Below are 11,025 nucleotides of genomic sequence, written 5' to 3'. Positions count from 1 at the left end.
GAGATAATAGATATGGGTACACCATACAACTTGGCAATCTCCTTAAGATAAGTTCTGGTCGACTTCTCCATTTTATCCGTCTCTTTGAAAGGTAGGAAGTAAGCCAACTTGGTCAATCTGTCGAACACTGCCCATATGGTGTCACAACCACTTGAAGTTTTGGATAACTTTGTTATGAAATACATAGCTATTTGTTCCCATTTCCACTCGGGTATTTCTGGCTGCTAAAGCAGTCTTGATGGTTTCTGTTATTCAACCATTACTTTAGCATAAGTCAAACATTTTCTTACATAGGTGGCAATTAATGCTTTCGTATTAGGCCACCAATATAATCATTTTAGATCCATATACATCTTGTCCGAACTGAGATGGATAGAGTATCTTGATCTGTGAGCCTATCCAGGACTAATTTCCTTAGATCACCAAACTTTAGTGTCTAAATCCGTTTCATAAAGTATCGGGTCCTATCATCCCTAAGCTTGAACTACTTATCCATACCCCATAAGAATTTGTTCACAACATTCTTTTCTCTTAAATATATAAGTTGTGCATCTCGAATTTGTATGATAAGGTTTGAATGAATCGTCATTGTTAGAGCTCAAATGCTTCTGGGTTTGGTTCTTTGCTTCTGGCTCAATGCATCTGCTACCATATTTTCCTTGCTGGAATGATAACAAATTTCACATTCTTAGTCATTCAACAACTCTATCCATCTTCATTGTCTCGTGTTGAGTTCCTTCTGTTCGAATATATGCTGAAGACTGTTGGGATCTGTGAATATCGTACACTTTGTACCATAAAGATAGTGTCTCCATATCTTTAGTGTGAAGATTTAGCTCCCAAATCAAGATCGTGGGTGGTGTAGTTATTTCCATGCACTTTGAGCTGCCTAGAAGCATAAGTAATGACTTTGTTCCTTTACAATAACACACATCCTAATCCTTGATGTGAAGCATCACAATACACAACAAAACTCTTTTTTCCTTCTAGGATGGACAAGATCAGTGCAATAAAAAACATTTGCTTTAGTTTTTGAAATGCAGATACTTGTTTGTCTACGCATTCAAATTTCATATCTTTGTGGGTTAACAATGTGAGAGGCTTGGCTATTTTGGAGAAATTCTCTATACATCTCTTGTAATAACCTACGAGCCCTAAGAACTGATGCAACTCCATTGGAGTCTTTGGTACTTGCCAATCCTTAATTGCCTCTATCTTAGAGGGACCTAAATGAATTCATTTGTTATCTTAGAGGGAAATGTACCTATCTAATCCAGAATTCGCACTTAGAGAATTTGACATATAGCTTTTCATTTCTTATAAATTCTAAGATTAGTTGTAGATGTTGCCCATGTTCTTCCTTTATTTGTGAGTATATTAGTATGTCATCGATGAATACTATCATAAAGTTATCCAAGTAAAGTTTTCAAACACGGTTCATAAGATCCATGAATATCTTTGGTGCATTGGTTAATCCGAAAGGCATAACCAGGAACTTGTAATGACCATGACGAGTCCAAAATGTAGTTTTTGGAATATCTTCCTCAAGCACTCTGGGTTGATAGTATCCTAATCTTAGATCAATCTTGGAATAATAGCTATATCCTTGGAGTTGGTCAAACAAATCATAAAGCCTTGTGAGTGGATATCGATTCTTGATGGTTAGTTTGTTCAACTCCCTAAAATCAATATATATCTTGAATGATCCATCCTTATTCTTGACAAATAACACTGGCCCCAAGGTGAGAAGCTTAGTCTAATAAATCATTTATCATGAGGCTCCTGAAATTGACTGGATGGTTCTTGCATCCCAGATGGCGCCAATCCATAAGGAGATCTGGCCACTGGTGTCGCTCTAGGAATTAAGTCAATATGAGACTCACCTTGTCTCACTGGAGGTAATCCATGTAAGTACTCTGATAAAATATCATGAAAATTACATACACATGGTATGTATTTGATCTCCTTACTCTTACTACCCTTATCTACAATGTGGGCTAGAAACGCATAACATTTCTTGTACAAATATTTTCATGCCTTCATACACGAAATGATCTTAAGGATTTTCCCTAACTTGACTTTGTAGTTGATTAGGGTTTCACCATTTGGTAAGGGTAGTCTTATAATTTTCTCATAACATAATATCTCTGCCCTATGGATGGATAACCAATCCATGTCAATAATTATATCAAAGCTTCCAATTGTTATTGCCATTAAGTTAACGTGAAAGGCGTAGTTATTTAGAGTTAGTATACAATTCTATAATATTTCTTGGGTACTTTTAGGTTGACCATTAGCCATCTCTACTACATAATTTTCATTAAGTCTATTAGATTTATGAATTAATAATTCTATAAACTTAGGGGTTATAAAGCTCTTATCAGCACCAAAATCGAAAAGTACTGATGCATACATGTTATTAATAGGAAATGTACTAGTCACCACATTCAAGTCATTGATTTTATCTCTAGTTTCTATCACAAATTCCCTTCCTATACCATTTCCTCGTTGGTCCCTTAAATTTGGACATTCTCTTTTGAAGTGGACTACCTCTCCATATTCATAGCAACCACAATTTCCACCAGTATTTTTTCAAGGTTTGACTACCAGATTTAGATTCTTGCAGTACTTAGCAGTGTAACTCTTCCAGTTGGAATTGTTGTAGTGCATCTCTCGACTTGCACCCGTATGGTGAAAATTGCATTTGTTGCACTTTGGTTCATTTCTAGTGTATTGTCTTTGTGGAGTGGGTGTCGGTTCAACTACTGCATTCACCTTCCTAGTAATTTGACTTTTTCTTGAGGAATTTAATCCTCCTAAGTATCCATCAGACTTTTGCTTATTATCTCATACTCTGTGTGTGTCTGCCTTCTTCACTAGTGTGACTTGACTAATACACTGATTAGTCAAGTTGAAAGCTAGATGCTTGACACTATTAAAGGTAGTTGGCCTTGAAGAAGTGACATGCCCTTGAATTTGAGGAATTAAATCCCAAATATCCTCTTGATATATTTTATGTTTAGGATTTACAAATATCGAGCACACGGTGTTCGAATCATTAAATCGAGTGGTATATGCAATAATCTTTGCACCATTCATGGTGAGATTCCATAGTTTTTGTTCTAACTTTTTCATTTCTCCTCTGGGGCAATATTATTCTATGATCATTTGTTTTAGCCCATTCCATGGAATATAATATGTTGCATCCATAACCATAGTCTTGGAATGATCATTCCACAAAGACAGTATCGCATCCACAAATGTGCAAGCGGCAAACTTCACCTTGCAATCCCAAGCACAAGAGCTCATATGGAATACAGATTCCATTCTTCTTATCCAGTGGTCATTCCTACTAGCATTTCATTTCGATAAAAGATGCGAGGTTTGCAGTTCATAAATTCTTTTTAAGTACAATACCTTGGGTTTCCACCATTGTTACCATGTGAACTACTACCACCTTCACCTCCATTTCCACCACTACCACCATCACCACCACCACTATCACTACCTACACCCAATGTAGTACTCCTTATAATTCCATAGTTTTCCAGATCTTCAGTTACTTATTATGTCATCAGCTACTAAACTACTGGCGAACTTAAAGTAAATGTTGGTTCTAGTTCTACTGGTTGGGTTGGTTCTCCCGTAAGTCTACCTCTGGTTTATGGTATGGTCCTCATTTGTGGTATGGTCTTGGGTCTTGTTATTGGATTTTCTTGTGGGACCCTGGTTCTTGGAGGCATGATTCAATCCTAATATAGTTGATTAAGGAGAGTATAATTCGTATGAATAATTTAATGAGTCATTATATATACGTACTAATTATGAAGCTGCTATATACGTACTAATTATGAAGCTGCTATAGCAACTGTTGTAAACTTCTCTAAAGAATTTAGAAGAAAATTATTTATTTTATAATGGGAGAGATTACTATAATATTTTAAAACTTAGAGTTTTTTGTTATTAATTATCTTCTAAATCCCAGTATAAGTACCCTATGGAATATGCCCTACTCAATAAAATCCAAGTATAATGCCCTACTTAATAAAATCCAAGTATAATGCCCTAAGTAATGTGTCATACTCAATAAAATCCAAGTATAATGCCCTGAGTAATATTCCCTACTCAATAAAATGCAAGTATAACTCCCTAAGTAATGTGTCTACTCAATAAAATCCAAGTATAATTCCCTGAGTAATGTACAATACTCAATAAAATCCCAAATAAAACAATTTAAATGTACTACCCTGTTCCGAATAAATTCCTAATTCTAGGATGTGGCCCGAAGAGCGGTCATCATAAGGATTAGGGCTTTTAAAAAGGTAAGATCTAGGCCCATTTGGGTACGGTGATGTATTAGAAGTGATTCGGGTGATCGGTTCGTGTTTTGGAGCCTAGGGATATTTATGTAAAGTGTTAGTTCGAGCTATTGTGGAAAATGGATTTTTTTTTGGAAGGTTTTAAGAAAGGTATGAGTTGATAGAAGTGTAGGGATTCATGTTATCTTTTTGTGGATATAAGGATCATCAGAATCAGGCTTATAACAAAGAAGTTATGGCCTTCGGAAGTTTCATGGATTCTAGGCTTAGCCGAGTACGTGGGACGTACACAGATATGATGGCTCGATGTAAAGAGCAAGGGGATTAGGCTTTAGCTATCATATCCTAAATTAGTGTATGCCTATTTCTGAGTTTTTTTTAGACTTTCATATGTGGTTATATGGTTATATGTTATTGTATCCATTTGAGAGGTGTAGAGCATGTGTAATTTTATGTTATGTATGTGTTGAAATTCACTAAGCTTTGTGTTTACCCATTTCCCTTAAAACTATTGTTTTAGGATTGACAAGTGTAAAGGATGGCAAGGCGCGAGCTTACACACTGGCTCAGTTTAGTTTAATGGAGATTTATGATACATTAGATTATGCTTCTCTTTGATTTTAGAATTTATAACATATAAATGAGCTTTTGACTTATGATGATCTTGAGGATTGGTTTTGAAACTTTTTTATAATAAAAGTTATGGTTTTGGTTTTTGATATATGTTGTTTTAAAGAGTTAAAATTTTATTATAAATTTTGGGACGTTACATTTAATCAGGCCAAGAAAAAAGAACGAAAAGGTTGGAGGTAATGATGGGTGAAACAACTTCTTAAATCAGGGAATTGGCTATTAAATTTTATTTTGAAGAGAACCGTGGTAATATGTTATTGGGATCCCTTGACGTGTTTCTAACATACTTTGAAGAAGAAAAAAGGCATTTGGAGCTTTATGTTTCTTTTTCTAAGAAAAGTTTAATGTTTTACTATCTTTGTAATGTTTATTTGTTGTTAATATATGTCTTTTATAACATGATTCATGCATTATCTAAATGTCCACCAAGAGAAAAAAAACATTAAAATTCCATCATGTTTGAGGCTGTGTGCTAGAAAATGATATTGTAGCCTTTAAGAACCATTATCGAATACCATTAATTGTAAATATTTGCACGTTTGATCTGTTAACAATTTTAAGTAACCATTATCATTAGGGGTAAGAATAAGTTGGTTTGGGTCAGTTTTTTCCTAACATCGAACCCAAACTGGTATTCTTGGTTTCAAAAATTTAAAACCGACCCAATATTCACACCGTTGGGTTCGGGTTCTTGATTTTTGGTTTTGAATGGGTCCGTTTTGAGTTAAAACCTAAACCCAATTATAGCCATGCTTGGTGAGACTTGGAAACTTTCTTATATAAATGATGACAATGGTGAAACTTCTTTTCATCTGCCGATGTGGGATCCTCTAAGTGAGGGTCTAAGAACACCAGTTGGTATATTACATAAGAGAAGACTTGGGTTGATGGTTGTACACAAGGTTCTAAATAACGTAAGGCGTGGCTTGGCGGCAAGGTAAAAGTTAAGCAATGACAAGCCTTGGCGAGCCATGACGTTTTTCAAGGCGTGACTATATTATATACATTAAAAGATATAAATCATATAAGTATTGAATTTTATCAAATATATGAAGTTTTTAGAAGTGTTATATATATATATATATATATATATATATATATATATATATATATATATATATATATATATATATATATATATATATATATAAAATAGAAAAAAGTTAACAAAAACTCATTTATTTTAGGCCCGATAAAAAAACAAAAGAAAAAGAAAACAAAAAAACCCGCGCCTTGAGAAAAACTTGTGCCATAACACGATAAGACACGCCTTGACACGTTATTTGGGCGCAACGCTTCACAAACCCGCTTTGGACGTTTTCGTAACGGCTACAACACACATCGTGCCATGGCACGCCTTGAGGCCATGGTTGTACATAAGGGCGATGTAGGATACATCTGATGACCTTCAAAATAAAAAGCAACGTAAATGTGAAGCATGAGATTTGAATCGAGACCTACAACACACCTTAGCCTTTAATGTCCAAACACTTAACTAACAGACCAACCTTCTGTATACGTTCTTAACTCACAGAATGCATATATATATATATATATATATATATATATATATATATATATATATATATATATATATATATATATATATATATATATACACATACATACATATAAAATACATATTATAGTTCATAAAATTTTGCTCAATTTTTTATATTTATAAAAACATAACCTAAACTGAGTTTTTTGATTTTAAGAAATCTAAGCCCAAAAACGATGATTAGAGATTGGTTTTGGTTTAATCGGTTTTTATCAGTTTTTTTGGTTTAGTTTTTCTCACTCCTAATTATAACTATTATAATAGTTGCAATTGACCATTACAAGGAAATTTATAAATAAAATACAAATGATCTTAACCCCAAAATGAAACTCAAAAGACCACTATCAGATATGTAACAAATGAAGACAGCCGATTCACATTCAAGATTGATCTTGGCCCACAATATCTTGATCCAAACCTATGGCACCTCCAGAATTGACTACCTGGGTTTGGGTTAAGGTTCGTCTACGTTGTAGCCATTCCATAAACAATAGTTGATGAATTGTTGTTAATGTGTGCATATGAGTTGTTAATTTGCGCAAAGAAGTTACCGATGAAGAAAACAATATGAGTGGGGAAGATATGTCTTAATTTTGTGTTTAAATTAGAGTTGTCTAGAGATAGGTGAAAAAGGTAAGGTTGCCTTCGTGTGCAGGTCACATGAGGTTTTTCTAACTGAGCATAATTGATGATAACTAGAACAGGGACCAAATGTACTCGGTTTTGAAACCAAGAGAATGACTGACATCAACATTCCAATACTTGGACTATATTTGGAGACTTCGAAAATCATATGGACAATTTCTTCAATTACTCATATTTTTTGATGATACAAAATAAAATAAAAGTCACTACATTTCAAATTATTTGTTTTTTTTTTCTTTTATTTTTGACACCCAATATATAATATCACCAATTAATTACATATCATAGTCTCATATGAATCTCACGTATAAAAAATGTCATTACAATTAACAATTGGATAAACAAAAATTAAATGCAGAAAATAAATCATATTAAACAAATTAAAATATAGGTTTTCGAATTTAAAGGAAACAATAAATGATAAGTAATCTAACCATAATTTAATGTTTATTTGTAAAAAATAACCAAAAAAAATATTTTTAGCAAATATAACCACTTGTTCCGGAATAAACATCTCACACCAAGAAAAAATATATTTTTTTCAAGTAAAAAATTACATTTCGAATTTTAGTTTTCTATTTTAGACTAACATTTAGAATTTTGGAAAAAAAAACTCCGGAAATTTTTAAAAACATGTTGGAAATCCGATGAACAGTTTCGTATTTCAAGAAAAAAATCGTTTTTGTTTACTTAAATCAAACAAAAACTTATGCAAACATGTGAACTACAGTTAGATATTCCATTGGAAAATTACAACATTAAACATTTTAAAATGAACATTTTAGACATAAATTAAGATATTTAAAAAAAAAAGATAAAAAAAAATCAAAAATTAAACGAGAATGAAACATTCTCTGAAAAAAAAATTAAAAAATAGTCCAAAATATTAAAAGTAATCTAGACAATCGTAAGTAAATAATGTTTGTTAAAATTTAACGTATTTTTAACATTTCCTTTCGTTATGGTTATTATTATTATTATCCCTAAAACTAACATTAGGAAAGAAATTCATATAAAAAATGCGTAAAACTGAGAGAAGACTAGTTCTTCGTTTTTCTTTCTTTACTCGTCTTCTCTCTCTCTCTCTCTCTCTCTCTCTCTCTCTCTCTCTCATATATCACATTCTCTTTCTAGCTAGGCTCTCACCGTGTTTTCGTCGGCGTCGAACCCGACAACAGCAACTATACGAATAACGATATTTGATCTCACAATAATCTCTACTTTTTCCCTAATCGTCTCTGTACAGCCTTGTAATCAATATCGCAGTCGCCAAGTGATAAAGAAGAAAACAAACCAAAGTCTCTTGATCATCTGTAAGTTCTTCTGGCTTCTTCTTTTTTTCGTAATTTGTGCTCTCTTGTCCACGGATCACTGTTGAATTCGGAGTTTAAGCTTTACTACTTAAAAAGTTACATTTTTAAATTGACTGTCAAAGTTTACAGATTTTCATGGGTTTTTGAGCTGTTCCAAGTACTCGGTCTCCTGTTAGGTCGTCTTGGGGGCGAATTCAATTTTGGTTACTCATTTCGTTGATTAAGGTGTTTTCTGGAGTTGCTTGATGGAGTGATGGACCTGTGAGGAGATGAACTATTTTGGGGATTAAGGGTTAGGGTTTGTTGGAATTGACAATTAGGGTTTAACGTCTTTTCTTTCATCTAATATTTCTAATTCGAACAATCCTAATGATTATTCAGCCATTTCAGCTATGAAAAATATCATTGTCTGTTTATGAACGAATATCATCCATCTTAAAAACGCATTTCGTCCATACTAATAACTTAATCAGAGCCAGAACTCCGAATTTTTCATATGAACTGATATTTCGTGATCTGGGAACTTCTAGAAAGGCTAATCCGAAACTGATTTCTTAAACGGTTTTGGATTTTGATGCAGGTTTGGTTTGAGGGGTTTGAATCTTGACAGCTCAATCACCATCAATGAACAAGTAAGGAGCATTTAAACTTTGAAAGTGGTTCTACTTTATCAAAAAAAATGTTGGAGGATCCAAAATTTGCAGGTATGATGGGTGTCAATCATGGAAACGATAACTTTGTTGACCTATCACAAGTATTCTACCATAAACTTGGTGAAGGTTCCAACATGTCAATCGACAGCTTCAATAGTTTACAAATGAGCAACACAGGTGGGTCCATCGCCATGTCACTTGACAACAGTAGTGTCGGATCAAACGACTCACACACCCGCATCTTAAACCACCAAGGTCTAAAGCGTGTCAAAAACAATTACACTGACGCCCTTAGTGTCAACAGAGGAAGAGTCCACCAAGGCTTAAGTGATGATGCTCTCGCTAGAGCTTTATTAGACACCCGTTTCCCAACAGAAGGACTTGAGAATTTCGACGAGTGGACTATCGATTTGAGGAAACTCAGCATGGGTCCCGCTTTCGCACAGGGTGCATTTGGGAAGCTTTATAAAGGCACTTACAATGGTGAAGATGTTGCTATTAAGCTTTTGGAGAAACCAGAGAATGATTTGGAGAGAGGACAACTTATGGAGCAACAGTTTCAGCAAGAGGTTATGATGCTTGCAAGGTTGAAACATCCAAATATAGTGAGGTTTATTGGTGCATGTAGGAAGCCTATGGTGTGGTGTATTGTGACTGAGTATGCTAAAGGAGGTTCTGTGAGGCAGTTTTTAGCCAAGAGACAGAATAGATCAGTGCCTTTGAAGTTAGCTGTTAAACAGGCGCTTGATGTTGCAAGAGGAATGGAATATGTTCATGGATTTGGATTGATTCATAGGGATTTAAAATCTGATAATCTTTTGATTTCTGCTGATAAGTCAATCAAGATTGCTGACTTTGGAGTCGCGAGAATTGAAGTCCAGACTGAAGGAATGACACCCGAGACTGGGACCTACCGTTGGATGGCTCCGTAAGTTTTCTATATAATAAAAATGACGATTTTGCCCTTGTTTTTTTTTATTTGAGGACACTAAAAGTTGGTTGGTGTTTCAGGGAAATGATACAGCACAGGCCTTACACACAAAAAGTGGATGTCTACAGCTTTGGAATTGTTCTTTGGGAGCTTATCACAGGAATGCTTCCGTTCCAAAACATGACAGCTGTCCAGGCGGCGTTTGCGGTTGTGAACAAAGGTGTCCGCCCGACAATCCCACACGACTGCCTGCCCGTGCTGACCGAAATCATGACACGTTGCTGGGACGGAAACCCTGATTCCAGACCTGCGTTCACGGAAGTTGTCAGGATGCTTGAACATGCGGAAACCGAAATTATGACTACGGTCCGGAAAGCGCGATTCCGGTGTTGCATGAGTCAGCCGATGACTACTGATTGAAGGAGAAAGAGGCAAGAAAGAGAAAAGGGAGAAGGGAAAAAAATTATATTATGATGTCAAGGACTACCTACTACTTGTTTTGTTGGATTTTGTTTTTGAGTTTATGGATTGTGTTGCTGAATTTTAGTGGTAATGGTAATGGTAATGGAGGAGATTTGATGTATTTATACCTCAGAAACTGCTTTTCCTACTTTGTTTTGTTCATGGATGTTTGCTACTCATTAACATATGTTGCATTAATAGAGCTTTTGTATTTACATATCATCAAGGTTGTGTATTAGAGTTGGAAAATCTAGAATTAGGGGTGGGGATTTGCCTCCCATCCAATAATGTTGAGTGGTGATTGTTCGTGTCTTAATATTTTGGACTGGATGTATTAATACAAAAAAGCTATTTCGTGTAAAATGTAAGGCCATATGAACAATTTCTATAATTTTACTATTATATACAGACTACATAGGTAATTTTGTTTTACATTATTATTACAGAAAGGTTTTGTTTTGTTTTTCTTTTTTCTATAATTTTACTATCATATATAACCTTTTCTATA

At 34.4% G+C, this 11,025-nt stretch overlaps 1 protein-coding gene across 2 annotated transcripts; it reads left to right on the top strand.

The window, feature by feature from the left end:
- The first annotated feature begins 8,210 nt into the window (after positions 1-8,210).
- On the top strand, positions 8,211-10,739 carry LOC145009065 (serine/threonine-protein kinase STY13-like). 2 transcript variants are annotated; one of them, XM_078967725.1, is made up of 4 exons: positions 8,211-8,471; positions 9,052-9,103; positions 9,176-10,052; positions 10,136-10,739. In XM_078967725.1, the coding sequence occupies exons 3-4, from the start codon at positions 9,178-9,180 to the stop codon at positions 10,473-10,475; spliced, it is 1,215 nt and encodes a 404-aa protein (XP_078823851.1). In that variant the 5' UTR covers positions 8,211-8,471; positions 9,052-9,103; positions 9,176-9,177; the 3' UTR covers positions 10,476-10,739. The 2 variants fall into 2 exon arrangements, with proteins under 2 accessions (XP_078823851.1, XP_078823850.1); XM_078967724.1 differs by having other exon boundaries at positions 9,052-10,052.
- The last annotated feature ends 286 nt before the right edge of the window (positions 10,740-11,025 follow it).

This window comes from Lactuca saligna, chromosome 8 (assembly GCF_052625555.1).
Source record: "Lactuca saligna cultivar CGN05327 chromosome 8, ASM5262555v1, whole genome shotgun sequence".
Taxonomy (NCBI): Eukaryota; Viridiplantae; Streptophyta; class Magnoliopsida; order Asterales; family Asteraceae; genus Lactuca; species Lactuca saligna.
This window is presented reverse-complemented; position numbering and strand designations above follow the sequence as displayed.

Coding starts and splice junctions, on each gene's coding strand:
- LOC145009065 (XM_078967724.1), top strand. CDS start 9,151: ATGTTGGAGGATCCAAAATTTGCAGGTATGATGGGTGTCAATCATGGA. Junction 10,053..10,135: donor ACCTACCGTTGGATGGCTCC/GTAAGTTTTCTA, acceptor TTGGTGTTTCAG/GGAAATGATACAGCACAGGC.